General features: G+C 38.1%; 1 protein-coding gene across 2 annotated transcripts in view; it reads right to left on the reverse strand.

Moving 5' to 3' along the window:
* Window positions 1-17,185, reverse strand: part of PRKN (parkin RBR E3 ubiquitin protein ligase) — a 732,905-nt gene that overhangs the window by 8,916 nt on the left and 706,804 nt on the right. For both annotated transcript variants that reach the window (XM_069852200.1, XM_069852199.1), the window contains one exon: window positions 9,516-9,602. In XM_069852200.1, the coding sequence (XP_069708301.1) occupies window positions 9,516-9,602 (87 nt within the window). The remainder of the gene's footprint in view (window positions 1-9,515; window positions 9,603-17,185) is intronic.

Genomic DNA, 17,185 nt, shown 5'->3' on the forward strand with positions numbered 1-17,185 from the left:
AGATCCTCAATTATTACAAAACCTTTGTTCCAGCACTAGTGAAAAGCTACTAGAATTCATCCACGATACTTTATGAATATTTTTTTCTTATTCTCAACTGTGCTACTCATTATGACCAGGAATGAATACCCATAAATAACAGGAAGCTACAGTAAGAGCTATTGCAAGTATTTTTCAACATCCTGTGTGTAATATTCACTTAGTGAGATAGAGGTAAAAAGTCTGTTTTCTTGTCTCTGGGTCACACTAAAAGACATAGATTTACTTCAATTCTGTTCCTATTCTGAGTCCTTTTGAAAAACTAACAAGGACAAAGAGACTACAGAAACCCCCAAGCACCATACAGTAATACAAGAACATGGACATAGCTTTTTATGCAGTTAATCAATACCAGGCAGTACTGGAAAAAGTCCTACAGAGGCAGAAAGCATCTTGAATTAAAGTGTCCTTTAATTCAAAGCAGCATCTCATTCAGATACTAGGTCACACATTGACTTGTTGGTAGAACTACATAAAGTAAACAAAGTATGTGTTCACAGTCAGCAACTAAGCAGTACCATCTGGATTAAAAACATGTATGGCAAAATTTCATGTTCAAAATACTGGAAATTTTAGCTATATAATGCTAAATTCCAGTATCCACTGCATTATATGCTGTCCTATGTAAGCACACTTCTTTTATGATGGTGCTTATTTTGCCTAGCATAGACAACACCTGGAAATTGAAGGCCCTTGATTCAGAATAGAATCTGAAGCTGTTAACATTATATTGTGCTTAGCTTCAGTAAGTGTAATTTCTGGACTCCTCCGTGTTTACTCTTAGTGCTTAATTCCTTTCTGATAAGCAAAAAAGCTGGTCATACATTACTTGGAGAAATGTATCGTAGTCCATCTCCCTTTAAATCAGAAGTACCTTTCCTTTTTATCAGAACTGCTTGGTTTTAAGTTAATTTGTCATGGGAAAATTAGATTATTTAAAGAAATAAATATATACAATTATGACTTTGTGTGAAGACAACATTTTAAAAAGGCCTAGATGTCTCAAAACACAAAGTATGACTACTCATTTTTTAGCATGAATATGAGAATAACTATGGATATTTGAAAGGGTTTGAAAGGAAGACAAAGCATAATTTATTGTACACAAGGCAATGTCCAATTCACCACAATATTTAGATTAACACAGCCCACTAATTATTTTGGGCTAGAGCTCTAAGCAAAAGCAGCCTCATATTTTGAAGTGTGATCTACAGGGGATACTGACAGTCCAACTTAAATTTCTTTTGTTTTCCTAACATCTACTTGGTTGTTTTATGAACATGTTCACTTGAATTAACCTCCTGTCATGTTTAGTGTGTCCTTTATAATACTCCAGTTGTGGGGAAAAAATAACAGATGTTTGGGGTGCTAGATAGGCTAGAGGACCTTTGGAAAATATACAAAATTTAATTCATTTCAGAGTCAAAAATCTCACAAAAAGAGACTATTGGACTAGTGCTTTAGTCTAGAGAAAGATTTGGGATAATCAGTACACTAAAAACTAGTTATAGATCAGGAGCAACAAAGATACTCATCAATGGGAATATGTTTCATGCACTGGAAAAATATGGGTGTCAGTACCATGCTGATCCAGTTAAACTCATTGGAAACAAGTCTGTGTGAGCCAATCTGCTTGGTGTGTCTAGGAAATTCGGCTGTAAAAAAAAGAGCTATTTTGTGTGACAGCAACTAACTAGAACCAAAGTGATATGCACAGGCTATTGTGTCTGATACAAGATGAAAGAGACTTTCTCTAAACAAAACCAAAGTGCTGTGATTTGGTAATACGTCACATCAAGTTTACCACTGCAGGTTTGGGCCACTGATATCAGCATGAATTAAGTTAAGGTAGGTGGTGAATATTGAGTTTAGTTTGCTCTAAAGCAGAAAATCTAACCTAATACAGGTCGTTTTGTATAAGAGTTTTCCATGAGTAGAATAAAGAACATGCCTTCTCCTGTAAGTGGCAACGCAGCTGCAAATGACTGTCAGCTTAACCTCATAAACAAAGGAGCCTGTCACATCTTTTTATTTTATTGCTTCCCAAAATAGGAAAGTTAAAAGTCTCTTTATATAGTTCCCATATATTTCTCATTAGATATAAAGTTAAGACCTATTATCAGATTTCCTCCGGTGCATATATATTTATAACATAGAAATTAATTTTACAGAACACTTCCCAGTTATAGCTATTTTTCTTGCTCCTTTAATTAGGCATCTGTGGGTTTAAATGTCCTGTGCTTGACATTGTGACTATACCAGCTACTAAACCCCTGAGCCTCAGTTTCTTTTCTAATTGTTTAAGATGCTTTAGAAATCAAGGTAGGTATGCTATTTTTTTTTTCATACAGCCATGTTTTATTTAACTTTTTAAATTTATCTGGTGGGAAAAAAATCAATAGTCTAATAATAGATGTTCTACATTTCATACTGTAACTCAGGACTCATTATTGAAAGATGTTTTATATGATGAACCTCCTCAATAGCTTTGTCTTTCACTAAACTGCAGTGACATTACTCGTGTTTTTTTGTGGTCAGCATTTACTATTAAGCATTTTGATTAATCTTCCCTCTCTTTTGAACAGAAAGAAAAATTTCCACAAAAACGCTGTGTTTCTCATTTTAACTCTTGCCTGTAGTACACCTTTTCAAACACCTCACCTTTTGCTTTCCGCTGTTCTAAAAGCAGTAAGGAAAGTTTGCTGACATACTGAAGGAACAATTACAAAAATAATATTTGCAATATTTAGACCATAAACACATAATACTGATAACCAAGAACTGAATCATAAGGTGATGTAAGTGTGGGGTCCAATATAATATATATATTTTCCCTAACAACTCACCTTCAGTGAAGGTTTAAGCAAAAAAGGAGCTTTCTGCTTCTTTCATACATCAGGAGACATACGCATTTCCATAATCTTGTCAGCATTATGTTTTTCTGTTACAATTTAATATGCACATCGCATAATTATTCAATTCCACAGCAATATTGTAAGAAATACATTGCACCAAGATGGATTTTCATGAAGTGTAACTAAATATTTCAAATCTTACCATTACAGTAATTCAGCTAAGGATATTTTGAAAGCACCTTTATTTGCCTGTCCCACATTAAAATCAAATTCTAAAATACCTTGTGCTCACAGTGGACCAACACGTTCTGCTGCATGATTACAGCAAACCATCACCTATGTAAAGCCTAGGTTTCGCAATCTTACATGCCTGCTGGGAACCTACAGATGAAATAGCATGAGATCAGACAGATGTGGTTGGCAAAAAGCATGACAAGCAATGCCTTTTATACCACCTACTGGCATCTTCGAGATCTGCATGTCTGAGCAATGGGAGGAAAAGACACCTTGGAGGCTCACCTACAGCCCAAGTGTGCTGGGAGCTCTTCAGTTAACTACATTACACAAGACTTCATCAGGTTGCCAAGTGATGTGACAGGCTTTCCTGGATGTGTGCACACACATGGCTGTGTTTTTACACTGTATCTGTGCAGCAAAAACCATTCCTGGGTAGTGATCAAATGGGTCTGCTTCAGAGTGGACAGCTTGCCTGAGAGCTTATGGCTGAGTTAGGTTGGGGCCCAGAGGCCATGGTTAGGGGTTAGGCTTGCTGTCAGGGCATGTGGTGATGAAAAGCATCAGGTTTGGACTTACACAGCTGAGGCACTGCACTGCTTTTGGTTTGGTCTGATTGGTTCCTGGGCTGACAGGTCTTCTAGGTAAGTTTCATACTGCCAGTGGCAGCAAACCCAAAGTTAGAATCTGGATCCTGCATCAGCTACACTGAGTACAGTAAGGACTCAGTCCCACGTAACAAACAGATGAGGTTTGATTTGAAGGTGGTAATTTTAGGGATAGGCTTTTAGCTTTGGGTGATCAAAGCCTCCAGCTACAGCTGGGACAGGCAGCATCCCACAGATTTGGAGTGGGGTTGAAGTTAAGTTTTACAGCATTAGCTGTAAACTAACCCTGAAATAGATTGTAGATGGAGGTTTAGAACATGTATTGACAGCAATTAATTAATGACCAAGTGACTATTGCCTATTGACTATTTGCTGTTGTATAATTTTGTACAATTGTGTGGTTTAACAACATTACACATATTGTAATTAACAGACAGGAATGATAAGTATAGGTATTATGTGCAGAATGAAATATCTTAGAATAAAATGAATTACCTTAGAATAAAATGCCACACAGAGGAGTAAAGTCATAGGATGATAGCAGAAGCCTTGAAAGCGCTGACACAGATTGATAACGGAGGCCCTGATGCTCTAAACAACTCTCTAGTGGTCAATTACTCAAATACAGAAGTTTTAGGGATAACAAAGAGAATGAGGATGTAACAGACTTGGGTAAAACACAACATAGTTAATTCGGATTCAAAGTTGACTTGTAGAACAGTGAAGGAGTGTGTTAAAGAACATATAAGAGCGACCTCAAGCAGATCCTACAGTGAGGGGGGGAATCCCCCACCAACATTGACATTATGCTCCTCTTGGTGAAGGATTCACAATGCCAGCCCCTGTCCTAGGCTCAAGATGTTGAGTTTAGGATCCAGAGAGGCAGTGGAAGGTTAAACATAATACCAGAAAAATGAGTATTACTGGGAAGTTCACATATCTATAATTTTAACTATCTATAACTTGTGTGCAAGAAATTGTAACAATTTTTAACCACACCAGCAGTTAAAGATGTATGTTTAGTGATTATTTTTGCTGGATCACACAGTTTGCAAGGCCAGGGTTGTTAGAACTACCTGAGCTGACCTGGACTAAGACTAGCGATGGCCTGACAGAATTTCAAGGAGCTTGGAGAAGAAGAGATCAATTGGCAAGCTTTAAGGCTTCAGCCACCAGTGATATTTTATCCAGGCTTAGGTTTTATAGGTGTTCCTGGGCTATGGTTAATAGAGGAGTTTGTTCAAATGAAATGAACTGGATTTACATCTGGGTCCTACAAAGATTGCCAGACAGGGTTTGTGGGGTAATGAATTAGACATTGGAGGCTCTTTTAGGTTCAAGACTTTGAATGCAGGTGATTGGAGCGTCTTGTGTACAGCTGTACTACAGAAATCTATCATGACGCTTAATTTATTCTCTTTACTAAATTCACAGCAACCTCTGAAAAAGTAAATCTGCTAAAAAGCTGTTGCCTTTTTATAACCACAGACTTGTTGGCTTAGCAGGACAAGATAGTCCATAGTTAAAATCATCTTGGGGAAAGATTGTCCATAGGACAATCCAGTTTACATGTGTGGTTTTTCCCGCCCCCAACATTGAGGTCTCTGTCCTCACAGTTTATTCACTTATTTACATTTGTGCCAATTTTACATCAGTGTCATTGCTACTGCTATTACGGTTAAATCATGTAGATATCTGATCAACAAGCTGCTCTGTACTTGTTTAAGCCTAATATGTAATCCCATTTAATTGTCCAGCTGCTAGTGAGCAAGAAGGTACATTACTTATCCTGGTAAAAAACCAAGCTGTCTAGAAAGGTTTTGTGCTAGAGAAGCTAGGCTAATTTTAAGCTGAGGATTTACAGAGGAAGCTGGTTTATGGCTAGATTCATGATGAGCATAGTCCATATACAGATGAGGTCAAAAGGGTCCAGAAAGCTTGGTTTTGTGGTGTACATGGCAGGGACTATGTGGTTCTTTCTAAACCTAAATCTGGCTGGAGTCACCTTTATTGAGTCATGCACATCATGCACACTGTGCCTTTTAATCCATCAAACATGATTTATTCTCATATCCCAATGTCCAAACAACTCCAATAGGCGGCATTGGTTTAAAAGAAAGCTTCTTAACTGAAGTTGCCACAGATTCATTTAGTTTTCCCTAGAATGATTTAATTACACACTGTGATGGGAAATAATTGGCCCTGCACCAGTAAATGCTTAAGATCAGTTTTCAGTGGTCTATCAGGACTCAAGAAGGACATTCCAGTAGGAAAAGGACATTTTATCCATTTCAATGGACCATGCAGTATCTGTACACATATCTGAAAGACTTTGATACACAAGTATACAAAGCTAAGCAATTCTCTGCATGCCTGTGCTGATTTTACCTTTTCTGCCCCAAATGGCAAGCAATGTCCTCTAGCTTCCCACCTTTATAATGTTCAACCTCCTTTCTTTTAAAAAGCTTTAAGCACCATGCATGGCATCTGCTTTGTCCCTCTTGTGCTCCACAGCCGTGGCTGCCCCCTTCATTCCTTCCTCCTGACTCCATTCCCCATTCCCTGCTGCCCTCCCTCCCTTCACTGTCCCACCAGAAGTGCTCCTTTCTCTTTCTCCTCAAGCTTCCTCCTTAGTCCTCCTGACACTGGGTCCAGCACAGGCCACTTTCACCACCACCATTTCTGCTTCTTAGACCCTCATAGTTGTCCCGTATCATCTCGCAGGCTTATTCTCTTTCTTCTCTCTTTGTTATCCTCTTTCTGGAGCTTTCACTTTATCTCTGACAGGTCACAGCATATGGACTGTTCCAGGGCTGCTTTGCGTAGCATCACAGCTTTTCCTGCTCTCCCTGTTGCCAGCAACTTCTGGCTATCTAATTCTTCCACAATAACACTCATTTTTGGCTTTCCTTCCAGCTCTTTGCCACTCCTTATGCTCCACCATATACATCTCTATTATGTTGACTTAGACCTAAACCTGTGCACGAGTGTTTTCTTTCACCCTAGGAACATCAGGGATGTGCAGGCACTTGCACAGCTGCAAAGAACATGGCAGATCCTTTCACAACTGTCGCCACTAGAGGCTAAAACAAAACCTGCATTTTTCTTACACAAAGTGTTTTCCTGAGACCAGATGTCCTGCACCAGTTCTGCAGAGGAACAGTTTGGTGGCAGTCTGTCTGGTTGACTCTTGGTGGTGGGAGTTATGACAATAAGATCTATTTCTAAAATAAATTATATATATATTATATATATATATAAATTATATATATTTGGCTATATAACTGGAGGAGCTGAAGCTATACAACATGATCCTGGAAGTACACTACTTCTACCTTGAAACACATACTCAAAAGTACAACAATCCTTCTCACTGCCTAAACTATTAGTACAATAACAGCAGGCTAAGAGTTGTTCACCTAGTAGAGAATTCTACTAGAATAGACCAAACAGAATAAAAAGCTGAAAGCATAGGTGGATAAATGTTTACATTAATTTTAGCGAGAGAAATGAAACAGTCCTACCACGCTGCTTTCCATATATGCCCCATGAGGGTTTTGTATGCAGTATATGTGTGTGTTGTATGCAAAACAGCTTTGTTTGACGTTATTTGGGTGAAATCAATATCTCAGCAGCATCTGGGTTTACTTTGTTTTAGCTACCTCTCAGTTTGCTCACATGCCTACAGAAATCCGGGGAAAATATTCTTATAGTGGCACATCACCACCTTGTGGAGAAGTTTAATTAGTGCAGCTCTCTTAGATTCTTAGAGGAAAAGAAAGCTGACCTAAGTGAATTAACTTCAGCTTAAGTTGGAGTCTAAATTAATTTCGGGTAATTGTCTACACCAGGGAATCGAAATGCATAGCTGCAAGAGTTATTCTGGTAATATCAGTTAACTATTTTGGAACAGCTCTTTGAGACTACAGGAAATTTTTCAGGAACAGCAAAAATGTTCACATTACACTGGAACACCAAAACCAAACAACTTCCCTAAGTTAACAGGTCTAATTGGGTGCAATTCATGTGCTGAGATACTACCTCAGAAGGATGAAATGCTCCCTTTGTCATCAGGAGAAGCTAAGACAATTTGTGAGTGTTTAAAACAAACCACTTCTTTCTATGGTATTCTGATTTTTCTTAACACACCTTTGTCTCTGCCCTAGAGCATGGAAATTATACAAACTCTGGCATCCAGAAAGGCAACATTGTTAAACTTATTTATAAGGTGCCACAATGACTTTCAGTACTAGGCATAAATAGCTTAATGTGTACAGGTCTTACTGTTCATGTTAAGATGTATTCAAGTTCTAGCTCTATTTAAATCATGTAAGACACTGAGCCTTAATCTCTTACATTACCAGGCTATTGGGCATTTTAAGTATCATTTAATGTCTCTGTTGAAGTTATTTTGGTTTTACTTTATGTGAAAGGGAGCTGGAAGGCTGTTCTAAGGCTACTGCAAACAAAAAGAGGTAGAAGGTAGTTAAGCTGCAGATCTCCTTGTATATATATCTATGTGGCTGAAAAAAAAGGAGGTTGCACAAATTCATGGGTAAAAAAATCGCCAATAGCTGCTAAACACAGAAGTCCATATCTGATTTACAAATCACTAGAGAATGGGAAAGTAGATGGACTTTGGGCCTCATACAGGACATGTTTCAGTGTGCCCTTACTGACTACTAGAGCACAGGCTGTTTAATTCTGTCTCAGTGAGTGCTAATTCCTTTTATAAATTAGAAGAGCTTCGCTCATAAAGGTTAAGCCGAAGAAACTCTACATGGGTCAAAGCCTAGTGACTCCAAAGTATGGCAAATGAACTGTCTCAAGGTGGCTTACAGCAAAGGTTCTTGAGAGGCCTCCCGCTCCCTTCTGGTCTCTAGATTCAAAGAGTATGAGGCCCCAAAAGCCAGAACCTGACAGAGCCTGTCTGGCAGGAGATGGGCATGGCTAAAATCTGGCCAGATACAATGTCCTTGTCACTACCTGCCCCCAGCTTTGTATTGGACTGGGGGTGCTCAAAGTTTGAGTTTCCTTTCAGTATCAAAGGTGTATCCTTTCAGTCAGACACCTGCATTTTCTGCTTCACAGGAGCATGCTTCTGGGCATCAAGCTGCGAGGTTTTAGGGGGTAACTCTCCTGTTCTTTGCCTTTCTTATTTTTTTTTTTGAATGGAAAGACTGATTTATTTGCCATGGAGAGCAGGGAAACTTGAATCTCAAAGAGAAACGCCAGGAGGGAAAAATTATTTTCTGGCCAAGTCTATAGCTACAACAGCAACAAAATTATAGATCAGTCTAGAATAATTACCATCTAACAGCTTCTAGCCTAGGCAATCCATTTTTTATTTCTGTAAGCTAAAACAAAAATTATCAGTGCCATTTTCTGCATAGGCTGTATAAAACCCCTGCTATTCAGTTCAAATCCACATGATTTCCTGACTGGTGCACTGAAAATAAGCTGGAAGGCAGCAAGACTACAGAAAGTCTTTCAAAACTGTTCACATTGAATACACAAAACCCCAAAAGCCCATTGTGAAGGCCTTTTCTTTACCAACTGATGGCAGAACCCTGTGTGTTCCTGACAGAACTCAGCTACTCTATCAATTAAAGTGACTGAAATCCACCTCAAAGCCAGTTCGGCAACTCCGATGGCTGGAGTAATTTGGCATGAACATAATTGCTTTTACTTAGGATTATAATTAGGACCCATTTGACAAATGTTGCTCTAGCTGAGCCAGTGATAATGATCAGGATGTAATGAGTTGTGGAATCCCTACCTTCTGGGCCATGGCTCCCTGCGTGCTGAAGAGAGAGCTGCATTCCCCTTCATGGTATTCTTCTTTACATTCACGGCAGAACACAAACTGGAAAACAGACCAAAGCACACAAGTCATAAAAACACATTAGGGATATAGACAGCAGGTTACAATCATGAAAAGTCATACAGCAGATGATCTCTTGCCCTTCTCATTCCATTAAATTCCCATAACCCTCCTAATTGTGCATCTTATTATGCACTCTGCTCATTAACACAACAATTTTGCTGTTATTATTATACATTCCATCAGTGAAGTAGCATAAATGTCATTATTAAAAATGAGATTTAGCTACATGTCCCCTTCGGGGACATAAAGTCATACTACATACTTCTGGGTGGGTTTCTCCTACACTGAAACCTGTTTATACAAGATAGGTGCTGGCTGCAAGAAGCAATTCTGCTTTACAGTGTTTGGTAACGGAAATAGTCTATTCATAGTTCTGAATCAAATGTATTCACTACGGAAAACTATCGCTGACTTTACTAGGGGATGATCGCTTTATATAGGTCATATGAAATACCATTTTCTAGAAAATTATATCCTTGCCACGGGCTTTTATAGAATGGTTTAATAAAAAAAAATCATAGAAAGAACACAATGATAAGTTACTTTACACAAAATTTTGGAGACTTTCTCTAGGCTGTTATTGCATTTCTAGCAGTTGTTCTGGTTTCATTAAATAACATTGTTCTTTACACACGGCTTCATTGAAAAGTAATGTCTTTTGCAGATGAGTAAAACAATTGTCCCTACCTCAGTCTGAGCTGCCTCTGCCACCTAAACTGTTTCATATGACTTAAGTTTGGTGCCTTTTTTAAACTCTAAAACAAAGATATCTGTCTTGACATGTCAAAATCTTTGACCCATCAATGCTGCATTAAATTCTGTGTCCTTGTATATAAGCGGAGAAGTCAATAACGTAAAAATGTGTCTCTCTTGTGTTGTTCTAAAGGCATGCTGTCTTGATACAACTCCAGCCTCTGAAAGATCCCTCAGCAGTAAGCCATTCTGACTGGCATTACAAGCAAGACTGATACAACAGCCTTGATTTTTAGATACAGAGCCGCATTCACATACAATGAATAAAGGATATCAGGAGGACATGACATTAGAACATTTGCTTACTGCAAATTCCAGCTTTTGCACTTTCATTTTGAACTTTTTCAAGCTGTACTGTCACTTTTCTAAGAACCACTGAAAATCATATTTCATTGTTATGCTAAAGAAACTTCACTTTTATGAAAAGAAGCATTGTGCCAATCCTGTTTTTCCGGAAGTCAGGGAAATATGGAGCAGAGGAGTAGAGTGTGCGTTCTAGCTTCCAGAGATATTAAACCTAATCCCTTGTTTTCTTTCTTGTCACTTATCTCCACTATTTTGTCAATAATTTGTTTTATTTTACTTCAACTAACACTGATTTGTTAATTCACTTGCACTTGTTCGCAAATGGCTTAAAAATGGAGGCACTTCTGCAAGGGATGTTGTATGAGAGACTGTATTGTTTTAAAACTGCATCATTTAAATACAGCAATTTGTGTTCAAAAGTTTCAGCCATGTTGAACACCGCTCAAACACATCTACTATCTGTCTGTATATATCAAATACTTAACAGTTAAGGTTATGGCCATGCTTAACTGCATTTCCTACTGTGTGTCTTATTCTCTTTCCTTCATGACCTTATCTCCTTATGAATGCATCTGGCTGAAAACATTTGTCTGAACAGGTTATATATTTACTTGCTTTATCGCTGTTTTATCACACAGTGCCTCAGCTTGATTTCCTCACTCCCGTCCCTCTGATTTTTCCCATGCGAGTTCTATTTTAAATCTTTCATGAACATTGAAAAAGGGGAAACACTGAAGGAAGAAAAAAAACTGGGCCAAAAAAACTGCAGGCCATATATTTTGCAGACATTCTGGCTGCCTCACAATGTAGTTTGCATGACATTGCTATTTATTATAATAATAAAATTCATAAAGTCATGCCATATTATTTAAAGACATGAAACATATTTTTTCATTATAGAGGCCACTTTTTATACTTACGTTTAAAAGAAAAAATCCTTAGGACTAAAGTTCCCAATGTTTTTCTCATAGGCTTGCTGTACTGGAAACATACATGAATCTATAACTGGTCCTTTCACTAACAATTGTATATCCTGCAAGTAAGTCCACGAGTGAGCCTGCCACATCCTTGTAATGAACAAAGGCTGACTTTTTTTGGTGAGACAGGATACTCTTTTCACATCTTATTAGATAACGGATGAGATGTAAAATAAGTTCTGTGGCAAAAGAACACCTCGGAGGCAGATCAGTTTGTCAGAATAAATAGGCATCTCATAACAGAAATGCATTAAGCCCTCCCTTTTTATGGCAAAGCATGCATCATAAAGAAAAGGCATATCACTTACAACAAAGAGCAGCTCGTGAGAGTGTTATTCATTTTTTACATCCACACATGAAAAATATAATAAAGTTTCAGTAATAAAATACAGCAACCTCAAAAATGCTGTCAGTTAACTTGTATTTTGTGGCTTCATTAATATTAATACAGTTATTTTGCCCTTGGAAAGAAAAAGATTTAAGTTGTTCAGATAGGATTTAACACTTTTGCATAAATTTAATATTAGTAAGTGTTTAAAATTACTACAAGTAGTGTAATTACTAATAACAATCACTCTTTATCTCCCTTCATTTGCCAAAAAAAGACTGGCACATTACTGTGATAAATAGACAGCATATAAACCTTTTCTGTCTTTGTGTATTTAGCACTTACTGTTGTTACCTTCTAAAGATTCTCCTGCTGGAAAACAACCAGCACCAAGAATAAATCCCAAAGGTCCCAAACCTACCTTCCAAGTTGATGCATTAAAAAGAGGATTAGCAGGGATATCTCCAAAGCACTTAAGGGATTTAGGCACTGGAAATTAATATAACCTGTGTGAGTGCTATTACAGGCTTTTGAATATCTGTAAAAATGTATGAGATAGGCCTAAGCAGAAATCCCAAATCCAAGTGACCTCAGAACAGGAGGTATTGAAAACCTCAACAGGAATCCAGATCCTGTTTTTAAAATCCTCCTATCTTTATGATCATTCAAAATGAAGGTAAAATTACAAACCCTGGTCAGTTCTATGGAATTCAAATCCCACAGATGACATCTACAGCGCCAAGAATAATACTGAACAAAAACTAGGATGGTGAAACCAAGCTGTACTTTCAGTTATTCCTGACTGGCCCATCTGTAGTGTTTTAAGTTTGGAAGTGGGAGCAGAATGTAGCTCCTTTATTTTTTTTTTTAATTAAAGGAAAATGAATTTGTCCTTTACATGCTACACTGGTTGTTTTTTTGGAAACAAGATTTTGCCATTTCCTTTTCCACAACATTTCAAAGATCTGCTTCCCTTTGGATTAAGCACAATAGCTCTCAGTCTCTCCCTTACCTACTGTAAATACCTTTTCTTTGGTCGCTGTGAATATCATAGAATCACAGAATCAGAGTAGTTTGGGTAGGAAGGGACCTTCAAGATCACGTTCTTCCAACCCACCTGACAGCTTCCACTAGACCAAGTTGCTCAAAGCCTCATCCAACTTGGCCTTGAACACATCCAGAGATGGGGCATTCATGACTTCTCTGGGCAACCTGTTCCAGTGCCTCACAGGTCTCACAGGAGGCTTCCTAGTACCTAATCTAAATCTACCCTCTTTCACCTTAAAACCAACCTTGACCTGCTGGTCACACTTCGATGCAGTCAAGATACAAGTGGCTTCCTGGGCTCCAAGTGCACATTGCCAGCTCATGCTGAGCCTCCCATTCACCAGTGCCTTCAAGCCCTTCTCTTCAGGGTTGCTCTCAATCCATTCTCCATCCAGCCTGTATTTATCCTTGGGATTGCCCTGAACCTTGGACTTAGCCTGTTGAACTTCATTATAAATGCTTTTATAAGCATTTATAGTGCTTATAAAATATTACAGTTAAGGAGTTTGAGTGCCCTACTGTTATTTTAAAATTACTCCTCAACTCAGATATTCCTTTATTTTTTTCTTCTATTTTCACCCTTACCTCCTCCCATGTGCCTACACAATGGAATGAAGGCAAGGTTGCAGTGAGGTAGTCATAGTCAACGTTTAATCTGCAGCACTATAGGTACACTGGTAAGGACTTCTGTGTGAGCTCACAACTCAAGCACATATTCAGATTTCCTGCCAGGATTCTGCAGTTCATGTTGAAATCTTGACTACCACATTTTCACTCTTAGAGTTACCACTGTTGGCTAGACTGAATAGACTGAAGACAGACGACATATGATACATGGTTTGGCCAAAGTGTATCTTCCATCCAGTAGATGATCACATCCAGATTAAAGACATCAGGTGAGGAAAGATGCACTCATACGTCTGGTACAGCATTTTAATGGCTCTTCAAAATCACCGTATCTATAAGTCTACTTTGACCTCTTCTGGTTACAGCCTCCAGCCATTGCTTTCTGCTTCACATATCTGCCAAAATAAAATCTTTCAGCATTATATATTATCTTCCTGTGAAGGTACTTATGTAGTCAAGATACCTCTGTATCTCCTTTAACCTAAACAGATAAACTCTTTAAGCTTCTCACTGGTTAACATTCTCCTTCCTCTCTTCCTAGCTCCAAATCATATTCATGGCATTTTTCTGTGGACTGTGTCATTAATCATATTTGACTAATCTTTGTATCATTGCTGTCCTGTATCAGCAGAGCCTTTATATTTTCTTCTGGATAACTGTCAGGTATAGAACTGTGATAGGTTTGCTCCCAGTCCCTGTTGAATGTTGCTAGCTATAGCCTGGTACAGATAGATTATTCACAGAAAACACTGCTTTCTGTGATCTGTCAGTTTTAATCTGCATGCCGCTGCCCAGCGAGGCATCCGTATTGCATCATCTGACACTGATGCAACAACACGTCTGCACAGATCCTAATCATGTGAATTGGAACCCTGGCACCTAAAGCATTTTATTGATGATCATGAAAAAAAAAAAGAAATTTTGTTCAATTACTTTTTCTTATCAAACCTGTAATGTCATCATAGAATGAAATCAGATTCTTCTGATATGATCTGTTGTCTTTGAGCATATATTGACTAGCAGTTTTACCAAAATTGTTCTGTCTTCTCTGTTCTTTTACTCTTTTTTATTTGATCTTCCCTCATTCAGTGCTGTCTGTCTGGACCCTTCACTACAGATGGGAAATGAAAATTAAACCTACTGAATGAATGCAGGATAAACAATTCAATCAGTACTAGAGCTTTATGACAGCGGCTCAACACTGGTATGCAAGAGGTACAAAGGTTCCTCAAAACCATGACTATACAGACAAATTAAAACAACACAGATCTTCTCACCTTTCAATTAAAATGCAAGGCCTGCAGGTTTTATATTGCCTTCTCAGGCAAATAAGTACTTCAAGAAACAAACCTTCAACACCTCTACTCACTCTTCTCTCTAAAATCAAGTCCAAAATCAAACCAATAGAGTACTACATTATTATCATAATTGATGCTAAATGTGAAATAAACCACAGCTGACAGGTGTTAATTTTATTATTTAATGAGCTGTTAGAAAATGCACATTAAGTGCTATTGTAATGTGAGAAGGTTACAGCTTATTATATGGAGAATACAAGGGAAATGAAGTCTAATCTAATCTATATTTATATGTACCTAGCTATACTTATTTTTATGTATTCAAATATTGGTTAAACATTACTCATCAAAGCAAAATAATGTATCATTCTAAGATACTTGCATGGCTCTGATCACCAGAGCATCAGAGCATTTCGGAATTGTAAGTGAACCCCTGTCACCATGCTCCTGTGAAGCAGCAAAGTACTACTATCAGTAGTAATTTGGCCTGTATCATCAACTGCATAGCCAGCAGGACCAGGGGAGTGATGGTGCCCCTGTACTCAGCACTGGCGAGGCCACACCTTGAAAACTGTGTTTAGTTTTGGGCCCCTCATTACAAGAAAGAGCGCGTCCAGAGAAGAGTGACGAAGCTGGTGAAGGGGCTGGAGAGCAAGCCTTATGAGGAGCAGCTGAGGGAGCTGGGGTTATTTAGCCTAGAGAAAAGGAGGCTGGGGGGAGACCTTATTACTCTCTAGAACTACTTGAAAGGAGGTTGCAGAGAGGTGGGTCTTGGTCTATTGTCCCAAGTGATAGGTGATAGGATGAGACAGGATGGCCTCAAGTTGCACCGAGGAGGTTTAGATTGGACACTAGGAAAAATTACTTCACTGAAAGTGTTATCAAGCACTGGAACAGGCTGCCCAGGTAAGAGGTTGAATTACCACCCCTGGAGGTATTTAAAAGACGTGTAGATGAAGTGCTTAGAGATATGATGGCAGGGGGATTGGAACTAGATGATCTTTAAGGTCCCTTCCAACCCTAACTATTCTATGATTCTATGATTTAGTAGTGGACAGGTACAGTTGGGGTTCATGATCTCAAAAGACCTTTTCCAACCTAGTGATTCTACGATTCTATGACTATTTCTCTTTTAGTGACTGAAGCCTAATTCCTAGCAATCTTTCATCACAGATTCCTAAAATTTGATGATCTTAATTAAGTTGACATGGAAAGACAAATGCAATTGAGGATCCACACCAAAGAGACTTGTCCAAGGTCACACAGCAGCACTCTAAGGGAGAAGATTTACAGGATTTAAATATTGGTCTCCCCACTAATCATCTCAGATCATTCCTCAAAAGAACCACATTCTGGTTTCATACAGTCAAAACTTAGCCTAATAAAGATAATCAGTAAAGTGTTTCCATGATTTTTTTTTTTCTGGTAAATGAAAATATGATGGAGGAATACAAATAAGTAGTCACCAACCATACAGAAGCTTCTAAGAATTCTGATCAGCAAATTTTTATCTTATGTACAGCAAATGTATAGTGGTTTGGTTTTCCATCAGACTAAGCAAGTTTTTTCACCTAGTTTGTTTTTTGTTTTTTTAGAGATTTTTTTTCTTTTCTTTTCTTTTTTTTTTAAACCTGGAAAGAGCTTTATTAAATAGTAACACAAATAAAACACTAGAAAGGCAAAAAAGTCCTTCTCTTCATCTGACAACATGATCACCTGGTCAAAAACTCCCTTGAAAATGTGAAACGTAAGTCATCAAGTCTCAATCCTAAATGAACTTTTGTAATCAAAGTTTAGGCTGCTGATCGAAGCAAGGATTTATATTGAAAATATAAGCATGACACATAGAATAGTATTGCTCAAAATACACTGTCATCTCTCTACAGCATTTTTGTTTACAAAAATATAGTTTCTAATTTCACTTTCCAAAGTATAAATTATGTTATATTGAGCAATAAATACTCACAGATTTTAATTAATTAGTTGATTTATTTATTTATTAAGAAAAGCCCCCAGACCTCACTTTTCACTGGAAAAGGTTTTACTGTATTTTGAGTGAAAGAATGGATTCTTGGCTACAGTTCAAACCTTCAAAAACACAAACTAAGCATTTGTTACTTTGACACAATGTAGTTTGCTACCTATTTGCAACCAAAGTCAATTAAAAACACCCCATTCCCCTCCACAACCCTCCAACGCCCCCCCCCCCACCCGAATGCCACAGTT

Source organism: Phaenicophaeus curvirostris, chromosome 2, assembly GCF_032191515.1.
Source record: "Phaenicophaeus curvirostris isolate KB17595 chromosome 2, BPBGC_Pcur_1.0, whole genome shotgun sequence".
In the NCBI taxonomy this organism is placed as follows: Eukaryota; Metazoa; Chordata; class Aves; order Cuculiformes; family Cuculidae; genus Phaenicophaeus; species Phaenicophaeus curvirostris.